The 22,779-nt window shown below is 41.3% G+C and overlaps 1 protein-coding gene across 1 annotated transcript in view; it reads right to left on the bottom strand.

Moving 5' to 3' along the window:
* Positions 1-22,779, bottom strand: part of HK3 (hexokinase 3) — a 397,869-nt gene that overhangs the window by 86,447 nt on the left and 288,643 nt on the right. Inside the window, exon 7 of the mRNA XM_078652800.1 lies at positions 20,375-20,474. Coding sequence (XP_078508926.1) covers positions 20,375-20,474 — 100 coding nt within the window. The remainder of the gene's footprint in view (positions 1-20,374; positions 20,475-22,779) is intronic.

Below are 22,779 nucleotides of genomic sequence, written 5' to 3'. Positions count from 1 at the left end.
GGGAATAGTAATTTTTACCCCTCCGCTATCCAACACTTTCCCTGCTTTTGCACTCACTGGAGTGGGAATAGTAATTTTTAACACTCTGCTATCCAACACTTTCCCTACGGCTGCACTCACTGGAGTTGGAATAGTAATTTTTACCCCTCCGCTATCCAACACTTTCCCTACTGCTGCACTCACTGGAGTGGGAATAGTAATTTTAACCCCTTCACTATGCAGTACTCTCCCTGCTTTTGCACTCACTGGAGTGGGAATAGTAATTTTAACCCCTTCGCTATGCAGCACTATCCCTGCTTTTGCACTCACTGGAGTGGGAATAGTAATCTTTACCCCCTTGTTATCCAACATTTTCCCTACTGTTATATTTATTGTGTTGCAAAATGTATTTTTAATATTTCTTTTAATAGTTTAATGTGTTAATTAATTATAGAATGTTTTAATTTGTTTTACACTATTTATAGATGTATATTTTTCATTTTTATATAATTTAAAAGTTTATAAATGAAGTTAAGATAATAGTTAATAACATGTTTTAAAGTAAATATATGTATTTGTACATATTTTTGTGTTTATATTTTATTTAACTAAGTTTGTTATATTTATTTAAAATACATATTAAATGTAATTAATTTGTTAAAAATATTAATATTATATGATATATTTTATTTAAGTTATATATTTTTTAAGTCAATATTTTTTATTATCTATATTTTTTACTTTGATATGTCTGTATCAATATTATTGTACTTACCTGTTTTAGTATAGGTAGTCGATATTTTTGTATTCAATATTTTTACCACGATGTTTTTGTAAACTATATTTTTTCAACCAATATTTAATCAGGGAACTTTGCAAATATGCCCTTGAGTTGTGTTTAGTTGGTCACTCTCTGTAGTGGCACAAACAAGCTAAAATGATTGAATGGCATGCACACAGGCAAATTACTAGCGAGTCAGATTTATTTCACCATTTCAATGTATCTTTTTTTTCACCTTAACAGCGTCTAGCATTCTGTTTAAATCTTACCTTTTGTTGCATGTACACAGTCTTGGCTTCATTTCTTGAACCCTGACTGATATCCTTCAAAGCCTTTGCGCCTGTCAGTCCCGTCAGCATGTTGTACACCGTGAGTACGTCTTTTAAGCCTTGCGTCAATGTATGCACATACTAGTTGCTCAATGGTTGGGTGCCTGAATCGCCCCTCTAGGTTCCTCTCTTCACTGGCCTCTTCCTGGCCCATGCTGGCATGGGAAACTGTTCTTCTTTCTTTCTTTGACAACAATACAACATATTTCAGGTAGATCCAGACCTATGTAACCCTGGCATAGTTTCACGGCATGGGAAAAAAGCCTGGCTCCGGGAAGGTGCTATAGGGAAAACCTGTATTTTGCCACTAAGTTATTCCCATATGGTGCCACCTGGTGGTTGTGCTCTGAGACTGCTGCCTTACCTCACTTTATGGAAGCACAAGCCCTGGCCATTGTCCTCTGCCATCCACCATTTGGACACAGCGTTTCACCTTGTTCAGTAGAGAAACCCGGAGGACATGCACCCTTTTGGAAACGGTGCCAGGATACCTGTGCCACCGTGAGGGAGTGGGGCGCAAGAAACAAGAAAACATAGCTGCTGGTGGACTATGAGACTACAAGTCTGGAGAGAATAGATGCCCTGTGTGTTCTTTCCTGGGGGGAGGAGGAGTTTAAACCAATAGAGAAGACATGTGGCTAGTGAACTAATCATACGTCACTCTCAGCACATAGGACTACATTTACTAATAGTTCATCAGCCGCAGTCGGTAATGGGTGTACCTGCAGGGCGGTAACGTGGGCAGATCCGCACCATATTTACCAAGGTATGGTGCTGTTCAGCTCCCACAATGCGCTGATGCACTAGTGCTAAGGAAGGCACCCTGTCGCCATGGTCAAGAGTGCCTGTGTTACAGGCAGGATTGTTTTAGTGCAGAAAGAGGTATATTCCGGCTCACAAAACAATCCTCAGAGGCATTCTCCTCTTTCTATGTGTGCTGCACAATGCAACACTGCATTAAAGAGGAAGTAACTAGCATAAAAAAGATTTTCCTTCTCGTTACACCTCCATCGGTTAGGTCCACCTTTTTGGCACATACCCAGGTTTCCAAGTGTTAGAAAATCTGGGTCTGCATTAAAATGCATGGGTAGAAGCACAGGAACGTCCATTCTCCACCGATGTATTAACTAAACAATTCAAAGTCACACAAATCGAATTTGCATGGCTTAGTAAATGCCAAAATTGATTTTGAGTCACTGGCTCCGCCACAAAGTGACGCAACCTCAATGCAAAATCTTAGTACGTTTGGGTCGTATAATTTTATATTCTGATGATGTTAAATGGCAGTTGGGCCCGGGAACAGCCGCGGCCGGTGGTGGGTGCACCAGCCGTGCGGTGACGTGGGGAGGGGCATTTAGTTGCGTGCACTGCATCACCAAATGCGATGCAGTGCGCGCAACGAAATTCATTTTATTTATTTATATGTGTACTTACCTGTTAAACTCCGTAATCCAAACATTACTACCCCCCCACCCTGCTCCTCCCCTCCACACGTCACCGCCCGGCCGGTACTCCCACCACCGGCCGCGGCTGCCCGGGAAACCCACTTACGCGTGTAATGGCACAGTGACTTCAAACACGGTTCAGAGTAATAATGGTATCTCAGCACTTAATAAAAAGTTATTATTTTAGTGATTATCCTAGCCATTATTATTGAAATGTTTTATTTAGATAGAATCTTGCAAATGACCGTTTGAAATGCATCATTGGACTACAGTGATGATTTGAGGCAATTTAAACAGACTGCTTCCTGTTCCTTTGGAAGGACCCCCTGAGGTGTAAGGGATTTAACACAATCAGTTAATAGCTGGGTTTAATTAGATGCAATAATGCAAAGGTATTTTGATTGCTGAAATGTGAAATGCTGATATTCATCATTACAGTGTTCAAAAACAAATAATAAGGTCAATCCACTTGAGATGCTAAAGAACCATCAAAGAGAATTTAGACATAGCTGGTTAATTAAAAGAGGCTGGATGTCACTATATCAAGGTCAATAATATTGAGCGACAAAAACTAGCCATGCGATATAACTACTGTAATATGGCGAGGGAGTACCAGCAAAGAACACTTCAGTTTAGCCAACCAGATAAAAATCTGGAGTGGAACCCAGGATCAGCCCTGGAATATTAATTATTCGTGCCAGCCCCACAATGGGTGATTAATTTGAGCCGGTGGCTGCACGTGAGGGTTAACACTAATTTTTGGAGACTGACACTTGTTTTTCTTTAGCAGAGGAACAAAGAGAAAAACACAAAATTGGAGAAGAGGAAAAGAAAGAAGGAAAAAGATGCTAAAGATAGCAGGAATAAAAAAGAACCTGAAAAGTGAGATAAAGGGGCAGATAGTGTCTTGGGGTGGATGAAATGGGCATAAAGTGGAATCAAAACTATGATAGCGCAGGCTGTGGGCTTCTGAGTAAAACTTTGGGCCATGGCACATATTCTTTTCCAAATTAAGCACTATGATGCACTCAGTGAGCAAGCGTACAAGGCCAGCGGCAGACCAATCGAAGAGCGGGGGTAGTACTGCCGATTCTTGTGGCCGCGACGGGTGCAGGTAAGAAGGGGGTGGCGAGCGCCCCCAAAACTTGTGCAGCCTGGGGCGGTCCGCCCCCATTGCCTTACCCTAGCTACAACACTGGTCCAAGCAGGCTTGAGGCAGTACTGCACCCAAGACAATAAAAAAAATGAGCTTGAATATTTCATTTTAGATCACACATTTTCCAGCATTCAGGCACTGCTTAAAGATTCTGTTTTTCCATGGCTTCCATTGAGTAATCGGCTCGCCTAGATCTGTTATTTAGGTTGAGTACATCCTTCCAGGATCCTGCCTCCTCCTCTGACTGGCTGACCCTTGATACTGTCAATCTATGAGAATTGGAGGCGGGATTTTGGTGGGACAAGTTATGTCATCACTCCTTATTCCCCCCTCGGGCCCCTAAAAGTTTCCTTCGGGACCCTTATCAGCCCATATCTCAGAACCCACCTCCCCACTCATCGTCACAGTTGTTCCTATTTGCGCTAGTAGCTAGGGGAGGTCTAGCGCTGTGTGGCCCCTCGGCCAGAGCTAGGCCCGCAGCTGGAAGCTGCTCAGGGCAACCTTGAGCCATAAACTGCGATTCAAAAATCGCTTCCTGCACATTAGGGGAGACGACCTTTACAACACGGGCGTTTCACCGCGGTAGGTTTACAACGCGGGCTTTACAATGAAAGCTGTTTCAACAACTTGGTTTGCTGGGGCTGTAAGCTAAGGAATAGTATGATTTACTATTCCAACACCTTCCCTACTGTACGTAAACTGGTGTTGGAATAGTAAATCGTACTATCCCGTAAGTCCAGTGCCCTCCAGCGCTCATTGAAATGACTTGCGTTGTAAAGCCTGCGTTGTAACATACCGCAATCAACATGATTGCGTCATAACATCATACATTGGCACATTAGGAGGGGTAAGTAGTCTGGGTGCTAAATGTGTTGAGTGAAGTTTGTTCAAATACGTGTGTCCCAGAGTGCAATGCAAGCATGCAAATGTGAACGTTAGCAGTCGTGCCAGGCCTTTTGAATTGCTTATCTGATGGGAGATTGCAAACGTTTAACTTTTAACATTTTCAATAATGTATGTTAAAGGAAAAGCACAAAATATTTTAAAGAGAGAATGGAGCTGTAAAAAGCCAATATTCACACCAATTTTGCACAAAAAATAGTTGCTGGAAAATCAAAAGGAAGCCATGTTAGGATAGTTTTTTACGCCCCCTCCATTTTCAAACTACACCAGCCGCCTCTGGTTTGTTGCCCATGGTGACCATGCTCCTTCTGACCGAGGGGTTTGCCTGGTTGCCCAGTTTGAGCACGGCTTTGGGAAATATAGGTGAAGTAATTGCGGTTTATTTTAACAGCTATACTAGGGCAAGATTGTACAAAGTGCCTGGGTGGAGCTAATTAACACCCAGATGCCATTTAGTCACACGTTACGTATTGTACAGATGTGCCACTCATCTTCATCTATCTTTGCGATGGTCTGCTCACCAAAAATCAATGGCCCTAATTTGGCTGCGTAAACCAAATACTAGCACTAATTTTTGCAGCTGCAAAATGCCACTAATGAGCCCAAAAGAAAAAAAATAGATGAAAATAGCACAGACTTGCAAGATGCAAAATGGTGTTAAATAGCACCTCAGTGCAAATTGGCATCACTCCTGCAGTTTATAGAAACTGGCCCAGGGATATACATAATGCCTATTTATTTAGTTGTGTTTTATATGACATCCAAAGCGTCTGGTGGGGGGAGGGGGGTGCTCATTTCCCATAAAGCACTGAAAGTTAGGTCCAGTGATCCAGATGAGGCAGACGCGAGAAAAATGAGAAGCGGGAACTGTCAGCGAATATGAAGACGCGTTGTAAACAACAAAAGTAACAGGACAGAGCTAACAGCTAAATTAATGAGGAGATATTGTGCTTGAGAAAGAGATTTATTATATATGACAATGAAGGAAATGTCTACACCAATCTAAGCCTGAAACCTCATTTAGAGTTTGGTAGTAAGTGAGAAATCTCCAGTTTCTAGAGGCCACTTGTTTCTCTTTAAACTATTTTATTAGTTTACATATATAAGACAGGCAGATATAAGGCAAGAGTACTCCAATGAAGAAAAACATTACTGATCACAGTTTAAATCCTAGAGCATCTACAGATTTATAAATCGGTCGCAAAAAAGGTTTAAGATAGGACCCCTAATCAGTAACAAATTGTTTTAACTCAGTTTGGCGGTCCTCAAAATTGAGAAACAACCCACAGCCAAAAACCTTGGAATATCTACAAATCACCCACAACAAAATTAACATTACACTAGGAGTGGCATTCGCACTCCAAGGGTTGTCCATCGTAGCACACAATTCCGTCATTTGTGTAAATCAACCACCGATATTGCATCTGGAAAAAACTCTAAATACTAGGGAGAATCAATTTCTTGAATTACCTCCACAATACTCTCCTGAGAATGTAAGAAATTTAGTCCATGGATTCTACTTCATTTTTAGAGCTTTTTCCAGAAATTGGATGATTGTCCGTTACTAACAAATTCTAAACCAGGTCTTTATATATTTCGAAAAGGAAGGCAAGAAAAGTTTGAAAATATGTTTTTTTTTCTAATTATGAGAGTCAATTCTTGATTAAAGCTACAATTCCAATTTTTTTACTTTTAGGGATTCATGTAGATCCACTCCCTTTGGTAGGAAATAATTAGTGCCCGTCTTACCCACTACATAGGCAATGATGGCAGACCCACATCCAACTATAAACCAACATGTAATGTACTCACAGATGAAAATAGAGATAAGAAAAGGGGAAGGGGCTAATATTATTTGAGTGAAAATGCAGGATATATCTTGTCATCATGGTCTGAAAGTTGATTTATTTTTCTGCATCTGCAAACTTTTTATGGGGATTTTAATTCTGACAGGTTTTGGTGAGTCCCACTTCTTTTAGAATCTCTGAAGCCCTTCTGAAGTTGAGAATTCAAGCTGTATATAGTAATCTATTTCATTATGACTTAGAAATAATTATGTTTTGTGAAAAAGGACTACATTAGTAGATTAGAAGAATCTCCTTCTTAAAGGAAAATTATTTGAGAGGCAAGTTGAGCAAAAGCTTTTACATAATATAATTTGGAATGAGTAATTGATTTTAAAGACATTCCCTTGAGATTTTACATGCTGTTATTAAGCCAGTTGGGGGCTTTATTTATTAAATTGATCAATTATTTTTTGGTTTGTGAGATTGTGAATAGTGGCAGCTTCTGTAGAAGGACATAAAGAAGCAGTCACTTAGGCAACATTTTATCTGATTATGTTTTCATTAGTTTAAATGAAAAAACATGCCTTTGCATTTGTTTGAAGAGATATTAACATAAGCAGTTTCTTACATATAATGTGTGCTCCCAAATTTTAAATATGTGTACCAGGAAATTAATATTGTTTAATACGAACAATAATTGGGCTTGTTATACGAGATTTGGATTCTGATCAGCTCTCATTGCATTGTAACATTGTAATGGGGAAAGAAAAGGGTTGTGGACATAATTTCTACAAGATTTCTAAAGAAACAATTACATTAAATGCATTTTGTCAGGGTTTGCGCAGATCCTGTTGCCCAAATATTACCTCCAGATAAGCTGTTTGTTACGTATGCGAAATCTCACACATTTCAATACTTCGGAGCTTCTATCATTGGCCACCATTTTTTTGACCCAGTCAGTGCTTAATTTGAGCCGGTGTTTTCCATTGCTCCGCATCGGCACTTAATTGTCAACACCGGTACATATGACAGTCTGACGCATGGTGTCTAATTTAGAGATGAGCACAACAAAATATGTTTATTGATAATTATACATTAAAAATTATTAATACCTGCCGCCCAAGAGATTCTTACAGCTTTGGGGGCCTGGTATAGTCTGACTTATCACTCTTCTAGGAGAGTGCAGGCACGGCCCGTGCAGGGCGTTATACAGGGGCGGTGATGTCAGGCGGGGGAGGGTCAGGGTGGGGGGTTGTAAAATGCGGGATATGGACCATTACAGGTAAGTACCGAAAAAATCACATTTGGCGATGCAGCGCAGGTAACTAATTTTTTTTTTTTTTTTGGTACTTACCTGTAATGTTCCATATCCCGCATTTTACAACCCCCCACCCTGACCCTCCCCCGCCTGACGTCACCGCCCCGGTATAACGCCCTGCACGGGCCGTGCCTGGGAGAGTGGTTGTTGATAGGTTTGTTTTGGCTGCGTTGGCAGGGGCAATGAGTGGTGCCATTCCTAGTGGCCTCCTGACGAGGGCCCCGGCACTTATTTTATTACAAATTAAGCATTGGACCCAGCTATCATTTTTCCCCTAAATTGTGCCGACAGGAGACTTGCCTCAGCGGAAAATGTCTCACCGGAATTGTAAAACCTACGTGCCAGGGGCTCGATGCATTTGCTGCTCTAACGTTCTCCTGTCAGTATCTCATGAGATTTTTGTATGCAAGGTATGTCCTCACTTACAAATTTCATGCAGATGGCTGTCGAAACGTATTTCGAATAATGCTTTTAATTTTCATGAAAATTATGGGGGTTACTTTCTTTAATTATATGTTTTACTTTCAAAACAAAACAGTGTTCAGCAAACATTGCTCACATGTTATTCTTACTCTGCACATAAATCCTAGTGCGCGAGGCCATCTCATAATTAAATATTTTAAAAGCCTGCGAGGCATAAATAAAAAACGGTTACAGACCTTGCTTTGGGTATTCAGAAAGCATCGCATGCATTTTTGCCCTCATTACGAGTGGCCTTGTAAGCGGTGTGATATTTTTTGCACCTGATAAAATCCGAGCCAACTGACTCTTAAGTAATCAGGTGGGCCAACTATCATCCCCTTACGAGTTTCTGGAGAATAACATGCAGATTTTAGTGATTACTGCACCAAAGTCCTCAGATTCCAGGAAAAGCCAGACTTTTTTATCAGCAGGTTTGACCTTGTGATGCGTGCAGTAACTGCAGGTAACACACCTACTGCAATTAACCAGGTCGCTCCTAACGAGGGCCTTTGTTTCACTCAAATGATTGATCATAAGTGCAAAAAGTTGGATCATGAGGGGAATATGGAGTTATGGACGCCATTTTGGGGTCACCAGGAGTCTGAGCTGCGACCTCTGACTTGCCCTCTGCTATCCCTAGCACAACCTTTGCGACCCCTGACCCCAGAGGTGGCCAATTCAGTGCCAGGAATACAGGGGCAGCTGGGGCTCCGCTCTCTTTCAATTTGTAATACACTAATAATGAATAAATAAAGTATATTATTCACTAAATGCGTAATTAAAATGGAGTACAATATGCTGGAATATGGCCTTCCATGGTAGCTGAGATGAGTAAAAAACGTTTTTAAATGTATTTTGTATTATGGGCACCATTCCTGACATTATTAACATCAGCATTTAGGAAGGCGGGGAGGGGGAGGGGCAGGGTGGGGGTGCTAAAAACCGGAATATGGATAATTGGAGGTAAGTTAACAATTTAATTAATAAAACAAATTTTGTAGTGTGCACTGCATCGCATTTTGAGATGGAGGGCGCGCTACAAAATTCGTTGTATTTATTAAATTGTTTACTTACCTCCAATTATCCATATTCCGGTTTTAAGTTACCCCCACCCTGCCCCTCCCCCGCCCCCTCTTCCTGCCCCACCGTAACTCCCTCCACGGGCTGCGGCTGGTAAACCATAAATGTATGTTGTGTGCGGGCTTGCGGGTGAGAGAGTGTTTATGTGTGAGAGAGTGTATATGTGTGAATTTGTGTGTATGTGTAAGTATGTGTGTGTGAGTGAAAGTGGAGGGCAAAGGGTGTATGATGTCACTTCCACTACCCGTGTCATTTCGGTCCATGGAGGGGAAGGAAAAAGCATCAGTCACTCGCCTCCAGGAGGAAGAATGAGTAACGAAAAAAGAAGTTGGTGTGGAATAAAAGGGAGAAGACGATAAACGAATTTGCGACAATTTTTCATTTTCCATCATTATTATTAGTATAATTAGTAGTACAGGCAACATAGAACACTGGAAGGGGTGAATCTCTTTTTCTCAATCAATGAGTCCTTGTTTTTTACTTTCTGCAAAAGTAGGTCTCAGTTAGCGGCTTGGGCTAGTAACCTTTCACCCAAGTTCCAGAAGGCATAGCTGCACTCATTACCTCCCCACATTTGAGCAAATTTCTTCTCCATCACAGGACTGTATCTGATACCTCTTCCAAAACATCTGGAGTAAATCTGGGACATCTATCAGAAACTGTCAGGCATATCCTGTGCAATCTATGTGAAGTCAGATAGGTGCGGCGTATCACATTCAGCTGTATGAGTCTGAATCGAGCACGGCGGAAGGCCATATTGGGGTATCCAACTGTGTTCCCCCAGTTCCGATCAGAGCTAAGTATACCCATCACACTTTCTGTGTTTGTCATCGCACCCCTATCATGCCTACCACTGCCGCATTCAGTTGCGTCAAACTCGTTTCGCTTTTCTCGCTAATTGTCCACATCGTTTCTAACACATCAGGGGCCGTATTACAGATGGTGCTATAGACGGGGGCTCAGATGTTTGTGTGGACCCTTCTATAATACCGATAGCGCTGGCACACTTAAAGCACTAGCGCTTTCATCAGAGGGTGCTCCCTCATTCGCATAAGGGCGTGCCCTACGCAAATGAGGGAATTCCTTTGACTATGCGCCTGTGCCATATTCCAGACACGAGCGCTTGAAAGTTGGCGCACTGTCACTGCGTCTCCTGAGAGCAGCCCTCTTCATGGGGTAAACGGGTCCCATGGACCCCCAGACATGCCCTTGCAGATGGGTGCAGTCACTGACTGCATCCGCCTGCACTGTAAAAACACGGAGCAGCTGCTCCGTGTTTTTACATGAACGGCTGCCCCCAGGGCAGCACAAGTTCGAGAATAGAATATAACAATATTATATTACTGTGTAAACATGTTGGTTTAATGGATACCATATGAGATGATAACAAAACATAGGTACCCATTTATAACTTGTTGCAGAAAATATAATAGCAAAGGGACTGCATATTTAGGGCCTCTAATTAATGTGTTCATGTATTGTTATATTCTATTCTGTTTTATCTTTTTCTTGTTCTTAATTGTATATAAGGATGTAAGGTATCATAATATAGGTTTGTATATTATTCTAACAAAAAGTATGGTTTTTGCTCGGGCTTTAAGTGCATATCTGTACTGACTGTATGTAAAAAAGTAGTCTGGCATATGTCTGTATTTGAGGACATTTGGCCATACATGCTAAATATCGTGGTACAGTTGTGTATTTTGTATTTTTTTCTCTCTAGGCTCTCATGTGTATCATATATATGATCTTTGCAACCACATTGTAATGGTATGTCACATGTCTTGTTTAGTTCTCGTGCAATAGACGGTTTCCTGATGAAGGCAGCAATGCTGAAACGCGCGTAGTTCACATCTACCACATTGCCCCCATCAACTCTACGTCTATCGTATACTGTCAATGATGGAATTATATGTTGTATAGCATGAATTATTCTATTTGAATTTTTATATATGTATGTACAAGGATTAGGTTATGTAATTATATGTATTTTTTGGATAAACTGATATGTGAAAAAAAGAAAAAACATGTGAATCTTAATACTAATTAGATTTAACAATAAAACAAAAAATACTTTTCCTAGATATATGTGGGGAATTTTGATGATTTGATTGACATTTACAAGTGGTTGCTTAGTATGCTGAGACCTAGAATCTTTTTGTCAAAAATTATTTTTGACTCAACTAGCTATAGACCTTTACTTATTTGAGTGGGCTGGATGGACTACATAAAAATGAGAATGGGGTAATGGGTTGAGGCGCTTGGCTCTTTCCAGATCCAAATGGGCCCAAACAGACAAGGAGCCACAGGGAAGACCCCTTTACTCTCGCCATCTTTTCCCTGGATGGCTGTTCTGCGTGTTCGAAGCTGACGGGGTAAAAACCGAATGGTTGGAGTATCTGGAGGAGGAGAGTGGCACTCACATGACTAGCTTGTAAGTCAAACTAGGAAGGCAGGGGACAGGCTGATACATTTTTTACACACAACTGGTCCAGTGACAGCCACAGTTTCACTAATATACAGAGATCCTATCTGAGGGAGGGGAAAAGCTGATTATAGACAAATATGTAGCAGACTGCCTACATGCCAGCCTTCTGGAACCCCAGAGTGAGGTTTTTCCTGCAAAAGGGAAGGGACAATACTTTTTCAAATTGATATTTTAAGAGGAAGATATTACAAAAATATTCAAATTAGATATTTGATTTAGTGTTAGCAGGGACACAGCTCACAGAATGAATGAATAATAGGATTTATATTGCACGCAGCTACTTCCAAAAGTGTCCCGGTGTGAGGATCAAAACAACTGCAGATTGGGAGACGCCACATTACAGCCTAAAGAGCCAAGTCTTGAGAGATTTGCGTTAACCTTTTTCTTCTTTGATGCTGCGCATCTTGGCAGGAAGGCGATTCCCAGATTGCGCAGCCAAGAAAGAGAAGGAAGTGCCTCCGTCCCTGGTCCGCTTCAATTTAGGATTTTTAACTAATAGACTGTCAGAAGAGCGCAAGGCCCTCGGAGGATGATTATGAATTAAACCTAGCTGTGAGATATTGTGGACCAGAACTATAAAAGACCTGGTGCACGAGCGCCAGGGTCTTAAATAATAATAATCCACATTTGTAAAGCGTGACAATCACCCATAAGGGTCTCTAGGCGCTGGGGGCCGTCGGGAAGAATAAGCAAGCTATTGCCCAGAGTCACATGGTGCTGGGCTAACCTGCCGCTGGGGATCGAACTGTGATCCCCAGATTCCGTGGCCCTGGCCGCGGCGCCACACCTCTTCCTTTAGCTGATTGGTGGCCAATTAAGGGCAATGAGGCGATGTGAAATGTGATTGAGACAAGGAATTTTCTGCAGCAGGCGAACACCTGCATTTTGTATCATCTGCAAACGGTTAATCAATGATGCAGGCAGGGCACAAGTCCTATAAAAAAGAAGTGGGGGAACTAACCGAGTTAGGCAGTATGCAAGTGGCATCATGATGCGTGCCATCAAAGTGCAAGACGTCACAACGCGTGACATTACACGTGACATCACAGGAAGTGACCTCACTGGAAGTGACATCACAAGAAGTCACATCAGATATTATAATCTCACGCATGTATATCAAGTATATCATGAGTTAGCGCATTAGGAAATGTAACAAAGGAGATTTGGTGTCGGGTTGTGCCAAAAAAGTGGCGCAATCCAGATGCAAACTCTGGGCCTCAACTAGTACATATGTCTTTTTTTAAACCCTGCCACAAAGAAATTGGCAACAAGGAGAACCATGGTAGTAGATCTGTTCTGCTTAATTGGTTGCAAAGTCTGGATTTTAAAATATTGTATGGGGTTAAGGCATCTGCTGCAGAGGTGCCCAGTTAATCTCAGGGAATAATAATAATGGTGAGATAACTCTGGAGGTTAACGCGTTTGTTAGAGAAATCTGTGTTTTGTGTAGTCCCATGTTCGAATCAAAGTAGTATAGAAGATTAAGGTGTCTCCTACAAAGATCATCATCTTAAAAAAGAAATAAAACAGTGCTATTTAAATTGTTATTTGTCTAAATACTGTGACAGACCAACACATCTAACATTATTACAGTGCATACACTTATATACAGGGACTGAACAAAATCAAAAGCATGCCTCTCTTAAGTACCTGTGAAGAGACAAGCTGTGTGCTTTTGTTTCTGTTGCATTTTCATTTAAGTGTGAGGTTCCAGGACGCCTCCAGTCAGGATTCCCGATCCAAAGGATGTCGGATAGCCCCTTAACTTCTTTATTTTTGGGCCCATCTGGATGTGAAACCCACCCACACCCCGTTGCTGCTTGCATGTTGCTGCCGCGAATGGAAAGCAGAACATGTACAGGTGTTGCTGAACGTGTCCTGGTGTCTGAAAATGACACCAGGACAAGTTCAACATATTACTGCGTGGACCATCTTCTTGGCAGGGTGGACGGCGTCCACCCTGCGAAAATAGTGGTTGGATGCCGTGCACCCGCGTGTACCCCCGACTCGTGCCCTGGATGCGGTTAAGCACATATAAAGTACATATGCGTAGTCCAATCTTGAAGTAATCAGCGTATGGACCCTAGTTTTACTGGCTTGCAGTGGAAGAAGAAAAATACATTTCTTTTAGGACCTTAGAATAGTGAAACATGATCCTACCACTGCCATAATCTGAGCTTAAAATGAGAGTGGACTATCTCATTTAACTCCCAAATTCCTAGCCACCGTAGCCGTGAGAGCGGTAGGAGGCAAAGAAGCTGGACAAGTGTTCTCCAATTTTAAAGATGGAGAAGCCCCAAGCAGCAGAGTCTCAGTCTTGTCAGGGTACATCAACAACAGAGAACTTTGGGAAGAACATCTTATACCGAAGGAGCGCCACTGGTATGACATGCTGTACCAGAACGCCATTGCGTATGAGGTCAGGCGCAAATAAACTAATATTTTCCAGATGCGAAAGGAGATGGACATTTTAAATGGTACAGTCCTCTGAGGTGTATTCACATGTTTAAGATCATCCAATTACAGAAATGCCTATAGTAAGTCATGGGGCGGCTCTTTCAGAATGACATAGCATTTTGGTCAACGTCAAAAAGGCAAACTGAGAATACCCAAGACCCCCTACTTCACCCTTGTGAAATGTATGTGTAAATTAGTGTTGTTTTTGAGGTAGGTGCTTTAAATGACAACCTCTGCCACGCACTTTTCCAAACAATATTCAGGGAAGAATAGCGCCTTAATCAATAAACATGAGGTAAAATTATTTTTATTAAAGCTCTACCACATATTACAGCCCTTTTCCCACAAACATTCCTGCCAGCAGAAGAAATGTACCCAGTGGGGACTTTCAACACTACACCTTCACCTTTTTCTATTTTATGTTGTTGTCATACAGGGGTGCAATGCACCCCCAAAACATATACTCCCAGCTACAGTCCTGTGTAAAACCAGATTTCTCCATTCAACAATTAGACTTAACTAGGTACGGTTGGAAGAAATACAAATGTGTGCCTGGGGTCTAGCAGAGGAGAAAAAATAAATTATTTGCACCTAGAAAGGGACAACCAGCACCGCTGTAGAAACCCATTTGAGCATCCAATCACAACATTTGGGATCTCAAACCTTTTTTTCCACTTTTACAGAAAGTAATACACTTAACATGGCGAAAACGAAGACGGTGTATATTTTTGACCCCTAAAAGTTGGTGGCACTCTTCCAAAAAATACTTTCACTGCTCTGTAAAAAAAACATCTACCCACCCCATTTAGGGATATTAGTTGTGTGTCCTCCTCAGTTTTTAGAGGTCCCAAAATCCGATTTATGTACTTGTCAGTGAAGTACAATATGGTAAGTTGGCAGAACGGAAAATGTGAGCCAAGATCCAGCTATTGAAATGAAAAGGTTATTTCTCCTCATGGCTAGAAGGGGTGCACCAGCTTCGCGCCATCTACACAAAATATGTGAACCTAAGTTTAGCTTTTATATCTCTGACTGAAGGGTTATAATTTAAAATGTTGGGAAATGGAATTAGGAAATATATAGGATATATTTGCCCCTGAAATTCTTTTGCATCATTGCAAAGATGACATCCTCCACTCAGGTAGCCCCATTTATCGGGAAAAAGAGCTTTGCACTCGGGGTGTGTGAAATTTGTATAATTTGCTTTCGCGAATATACGCAAAATTTACATGAAATTACAGATAATTATCTGAAATGCGAATCCATGATATCCTGCTATTTTTACTGCAAAATGAGTCCTTGTGTCAATTTTTGACACCACAATATATTTTTCACTTTACAAAAGTGTAAAAACAAAACTACAATCAACAACAGCCACTAGCGTTGTTCCTGTGCATGCGGTAAACTGTTATTACTAACGGCACGTTACGCATAGTACGTGTAACTGAAAATTCCCCAAATTCTGCATTTTACGCCAGTGTAATTTCAATTTCTCCCAGGCCTACTGCACTACGCTCACAAAATGCTGGGTCATAAACACAAATTTCTGTATTCATCAGCGGGTTTAATAGTTTGGAGGTATTGGAAAAACCTAGTTAGAACCCATCAGGGTGTGAAAAAACGTACAGAAAAAGGCAAAGGCAGATTTCTCTAATGGTTTATTCGTATAATGTAATTAGAAGAGCATACTTAGGAAATGCTGCCTTGCAGTCACGCTCCCTGCTCAAAGTTTGCTATCACAGCCCTAGATTTTAATGCTTTGATGAAAAAGCAGAGCTCACATGGTGGAAACTGAAAAGTTTGTTTATCTTTCTGAGAGGGTGTTGCACTCTTGACAAAAAACATTTCCAAAACATTAATAGTTTACCAAATATGCGAAAAAAGTGGTAACCCATTCACAAACGGGAAGAGGTCCTGAAGGGACACTTGCCCCTTGCTGACTATTGACAAAAACAATTTTAAGAGTAGGCACTGGGCCCATAGTCCAATGACTAGCTTTTAAAAAAGGTTGTAACATTTTTCATTTTTTTATTAAGTACATCTAAGTTTCCTTTAAGGAAAATGGGCTGCATTCAAAAAACAAATATTGCTTTATTTTAAAGCAATCACAGACATTGTGGTCTGCTGACTCCAGCAGACCACCCCAACAAACCCCAGCAGACTACCATCCCTGTGATGGCAGCCAATCGTAGTGAGTCGCTATTTGTGACCTACCTCATTACTATTCATGGCGTAGGTTGAATTGCGACCCACTACATTTAGGTAATTAGCAAACACACCTACTAGTATATAGGTCGATACCACACAGGTTGCAAAAATACTGATTGCAAATTGCCGAAAAGTAATTTGCAATCAGTGTTTAGTACATCTGGCCCTTAGTGTTTTAGAAATTGTAATTTACAATTCAAAATGTATTTTATTCCAACAGTGATAACTTGGCAAAGATCAGTTCAGTCTTGCCATAAGAGATGCAGGGCTTGTGAGTCATAAAACAGTCATTTGAAAAGTGACTTCAGTACTACAGTATCATTTTAAAATGTACTGAAAAATGTTTTCCTCATAATCTCAATCTCAAACTAACAGGCTGGTCATGGGTCTAGCTGGAGAGGCGGCCGGCTTAGCCATCACTTCGGCAAAGGCTCTGGTCTCGGTCAGGTGACAGAGGATTGTCTACCGCATTTAGAGATCCTGCCTGATTGGCGGAGACAAACTTAGAAAATAGTGAATGCCTGGCAGGATTCCATGTTGTTGCAGCCTGCCCCGCGTGCTCTTTTGTCATCAGAAAGTAACCACCTAAGCAAAGGTTTGTCTTTGCCAAACAACAACATGTCCCTGATCCACAGGGAGTTTTCTAGCCGCACAGCAGGGTCATTTGCAGTAGCGGCTCCTGGAGGAAGTGCTGCAGGGCGGGGGGTGGGGGAGGAGCAGGGTGGGGAGTAGTAAACTACAGAAATTAGTGTTACCCCCGTGCAAATTCATGAGTTATTCCAACTGGTTAAATCTGCTTGGGTTGGCGCCTCATTTGTCGCACGTCGTCTAACCGTGCCTTTAACCCCTTCCACACTCATGACGAGCTGGGCTCGTCATGCAGTAGCCTCCCAGCACGCTCATGACGAGCCCAGCTCGTCATGAATAATGGGTTTTTGCATATTCCAGCACAGGGCTGGAACTCATCGAGCATCGATGTGGTTAAATATCAAAGCGTGGTGTGGGGAGGGTCACCTGCCCACCAAAAATGTGCGCACAATATATCATGAAACTCTCGGGTTTCTTCACAAGGTTCAACTTTATTCAGTTCAAAAATGTATAATCCATTCAAGGTTCTTGATTCAGTTCATCGTTCAAATTCAACGTCATATGCAGACATAATCATCATCTTATGGTGCAATAATCAATGTTGTTCACAGTTTTTCGAAGTTACCAATGCATTTCGGGTCAACAAAGAAGGACCCTTCATCAGGGGTCTGTAAAGAAATGAAACAGGACCTGATAACATACTCCACTAAATGATAAGTGACAAAAAATCAGAGAAAGATACAATGTTCATGCCAAAATTGAATTATGTGACAACCTTGCCAAAGCTAATCGAGTGAATCATCTCATGCAGAGGGTGCAAAATCATTAGGCAGTGGTTTACTCTGCTGATTAAGTGAATCGCTTAAGTGAACACGACAAATGTACTCGGGAGGTACGTAGTGCGGTAACTAACATGCACAAACCTTTACGGTTAAATGCGAGACATGCGGGGTTGAAAAGTTTACAGGCGGACGCTAACTTAAACTTGTCACTAAGACACGCTATATACCGAAGGTATATGCCAAATTAAGTGCGCTAGCTAAAATGACTTACATCGGACTGGAAAAAGCTGTGTCTCTACTCCTCTCGAGAATAATGGCATTCAGGAAGTACATTTACGCGCGAGTTAAAAAATAGTGAAAGACGGACTACAAACGATCTCCTGACCGGAGTAGCTACCAATGAAAACGCGATAAACGCGTGATGCAAATGTCATGTGATGGGAGTATGCTAGCTTCATGAGGAAATGAACAATAATACATTAATAATAAAGTTGTATTGAAGCACAACAATATGATGTCCAAATGCAAAACGAAAACGTATGGTGGAAAGGGGTGTTCATAATTAAGAAAATGAAAAAGAAAAAATGATACTATATACATGAGAAAAACATAGTGAGATGAAAGCAGCTAAAGTTGAGTAAACATGAAATCAATACATTTGCGGTTTGTTGTATTATGTTGATGAGGAACACAGAATAAGTCTTAAGTCAATGTAGAGTTAAAGTGACCTTATGTTATAGAAAGCAAGAATATTCTATCCGATCATTTAACCCCATGGGAAGGGTAGAATTCAATTTTTTAATCCAAAAATATTCGGCCCTTAGTCTTTGTTTGACAGGATCCCTGTAACGGTACTGCTGAATGGTCTCCAAAACCATGAAACGTAATTGAGAAATTTGGTGTCTTGCTTCATTCCAATGGCTGGCTACCGTGGATTTCTTGTTTGCTAGTCTTATATTGCTCTTATGTTTCGTTATGCGTACTTTCAATTTGCGTTCCTTTTGGCCCACATATGTTTTGCCACCACTTCGAAAAACTGTGAACAACATTGATTATTGCACCATAAAATGATGATTATGTCTGCATATGACGTTGAATTTGAACGATGAACTGAATCAAGAACCTTGAATGGGTTATACATTTTTTAACTGAATAAAATTGAACCTTGTGAAGAAATCCAAGAGTTTTATGATATATTGTGCGCACATTTTTGGTGGGCAGGTGACCCTCCCCACACCACGCTTTGAGTAGTAAACTACGACATACGGCCGAACAGAGGTAAGTAAACAAATAAATAAAAAAATAAAAATTCATTGCGTGTGCTGCATTGCGAAATGCGATGCAGCGCACAACAACATTTGTTTTATTTATTTGTTTACTTACCTCCGTTCGGCCGTATTCTGTAGTTTACTATACCCACCCTGCTCCTCTACTGCCCCGCCCCGTCGCCGGCAGCACTCCCTCCAGGAGCGGCTACTGGTCATTTGTCTCTTTTGCAGCACAGAGCCTCCTTGCCTCGCGTGGTGGTTCTGGTGAAAAAATTCAGTGGTAAATTCCCTCTCTACATATGGTGGGGATTACACCTCTCTATGACCCAGCGGCCCTGATGGGTCACTGGGTAAAGTCTGTCCCTCAGCGGAACCAGCTGGGGCTCCACCACAGCTCCACCACCTTTAAATGAGGTGATGGAATCAAGGGGTTAGCAGGTGAGGCTCCACCTCCACCATACCCTAAAAGAGACTCTAATTTTCACAATATTGTGGTGTTAAATATAGGGCCTATATAGAGTCTTTGAAAGGCTGCCGTGCAAATAAAAAGAAATGACCATCTCCTTCAAAAATGATTAAAAGAAATCTATAACTAATATTTTTTTGTAATACAATAAAAGGAGTGCACTTTTCTGAAACTAATGACCTCCATTGAAGCTCTGAAAAATGTTCTTCCCAAATTTCATTTGGTCTGAGAGATATCCGAGGATTTGAGCCCTATTAAAGAATCCATGGAAAATGGCGGGTACCGCACAACTGATGTTGTGCTAATAACACTTATTCCCCATTGTGCACTTGTGTTTTTTGTGCACTTGTGTTAATCCAAAGCTACAGTTGGGACTAGTGAATATCACAAGCTCTATTTGCTCTCAGTTATTAATTGCCACAGTGCTAACCACAGGTGTAAGACAGATTTGTTCTGGTTGCAACATAGCTCTGGCCTATATCCAAGGCAATAAAATTGCCAATTATCCACCTCCTTAATACCTAAACCTTCCCTATGCTTTTACCAACCCTAATTACAGGCTACAAAAATTGTGGGTCTGAATTTGAGTTTGACGCAACGATTGCATCCCAAAGTTTGCGGATATCACTTCTACCGTATAACAAGTGCATTATATCCGAATTTACTTGTCATAACACAGATGGGATATCTGTCACGTTTGTGAGGCATTACGCACCACTAAACTCTAAATCAGGATATTCATTATTTAATATCCAAATTTGAAATTGAATCTTGATTAAGGTTGCAAGTTTGTTGAAATTCAGAACTTAGATGACCTAAGTTCGAGCGGATTCAGCTTTTTGATGGCTAGTGAAAAGCACAGACAATGAATACTCACCCACGATGAGTCCAACCTCACAGCTATGGTCGCTGTATCCACAGCTCATCATGGTGCCGACTGTGTCATTAACAATGGCGATAACATTGATGTCATAATCCTGGAGGAGAGGAAAACAGGTCCATGGTGCAGATGAGTGCTTCAGCATACAGGAATGAACAAACAAGGAGAAGTGAAGTGGAGAGACCAGGACTCAACGTTGGAACCCGAGAGGCGGCATAGACTCGTGAGGTAGTAGAAAGATGCTAAGAGGAGATCATGCAAAGCGAAGGAAAGAAAGGCAAGGGAAAGAGATAAACCGGAGACTTAATAAAGGGAGGGGAGTGAGATTCAAAAACAGTTAAAGGGGGACAGACAATGAGAGAGAACTAGAAGAAGAGAGAGTGAGCTAAAGAGGGAGAGAGCAAAACAAAGAGAGAAAGAGACAGAGAATGTGGGAGACTTGACAAAGATAGAGACAAATGGGAAGAGTGAAAAAGATGATACTTTTGAGCCAGAGGTCAAAAGATTGAGCAGAAGACACAAATGTACAACTCTATTGTGTAAGTAAGAGAGATAATGATATATATAGAGAGAGAGAGAGAGAGAGAGAGAGAGAAGGGGGAGAATGTGTGTGACAGAACAGTAGTACGAAACTGATGTATTTCTGTGCTGGGTAAGATCTTCCTCTGTTCTGTTTTCTCTCAATTCGAAGCCTAAATCCAAACCACAAATGCAACCTAACCTCCTATTATTTGTCTTTCTTCAGCCCACCTCCTAACTTTATCCCTTTTTTCCGAACCCATATCATCCTTTCTCAAAATGTCATCTAACACCATTAATATTTAAACTTCATATGTGAGCTTACTTTCTGTTTCTTAGATGAAGCGGATGGTTACCCTTTATTACATTCACAATATGCACATCAATAATAACCAGATCTTAAATGTGCACCTTTTTCAGTCCAGAATACAAAAACAAAAAAATTCTAAACCTAAGCCTAGAACCATCATCAGAATCAATTCTAACACAAATTCTCATTCCAGTAACATCTCAACCTTAACCCTGACATCAATCTCAACCTGATCCTTGAGATAATTTCATCCTTAATCAAACAGAAAACAAACACCAACATCAAATCACACCCTAAACTCTAATCACTATTCTTAATGTCAACCTTGCCATTATCTCCAGCATATTTCGAAATCAAACTGTAAGCCAAGATCCAAATTGTCGCCCAACAACAACTACTTTTCTAATGTCCTCCAAGTTTCCCAGAGTGCAGCACCACAATATCATTTAATATCAGGTCGCTTGTTGGCACCAGAAGGGGACTTTTGATTTTGTATTTGTATCATAATTTTACTGTTCTTGGTGAACTTGTCTATAAAAGTCTTATTGTTTTTTGGAAGATAACGATATGAAAGTGTCTCAGCTTGAGTTCATTGAATTGCATTTACTTTTTACATGCTCTGTCTGAGTAACTAATCAGTACCAACTCTTAAAGTAAGCCTTGACTGCTTGTCTTGCTACCGCTGGAGAGTTATTTCCGAACAGAAAAAAACTTGGGGGGATATTTACAAGGAAGTGGCGGAGAGAGGCGCTAGCCTTCTTGGCTTAAAGCCTCTTTCCACCACTTCGGAAACGTAAGGCGGCACCATATTCACAAGGATATGGTGCAACCTTGTGTTTCCCCCTGCAATGCCACTAAGTTTAACAACTTAGCGCCAACACAGGCACCCTTGCACCAGAGTGCAAGGGTGTCTGTGTGTAGGGGAGGATTGTGTATGTAAGGAAGGTGTCCCTACCTGCACATAAACAATCCTAAATGCAATTCTCTCACATTCATGTGTGCTGCATTATGTAGCACACATGAAAGTGACAGAATGGCATTTTAAAAAAAGGTTTGTTTATGTACAGGAAGGGACACCTTCCTGTACATACACAAACCATAACAACTTGCTTTTTCCATGTGTGCTGCTCAAGGCGGCACACATGGAAAAAGCAAAAACAAGGAGAAATAAAGCATTTCTCCTCGTTTTGCCTGTTTAAGACCAGGATTTTCCTGGACTTAATTTTAGCGCTGCCTTCTATTTACGCTGCACTTGTGAATAGAGGGCAGCGTTAAAATCAATGGATGTTGCTGTGGAACCCCCAACGCAAAAACCACTGTATTCCACTTTCACGCTAAATACAATGTGAAAGGATGCCTTATTCACAAAGCAGTACAAAAGGGGGTGGTGATGGATGGAGCATCTGAACCAATCAAACACTCACACCCAGTCAACAGATCTGGGTTTAATCCATCACCGTTCTTTAGCCAACTCTGCCACCCCATTTCAGACATGGCCATATGCAAATCAGTCTGACCCTGTGCCTCATGGGAACAGTCCAGCCCGAACTGGGGTGGCAGAGTGGGCTAAAGA

This window comes from Lissotriton helveticus, chromosome 7 (genome assembly GCF_964261635.1).
Source record: "Lissotriton helveticus chromosome 7, aLisHel1.1, whole genome shotgun sequence".
Lineage (NCBI taxonomy): Eukaryota > Metazoa > Chordata > Amphibia > Caudata > Salamandridae > Lissotriton > Lissotriton helveticus.
Note: the sequence above shows the minus strand (reverse complement) of the source record. Positions and strands in the feature narration are given on the sequence as shown.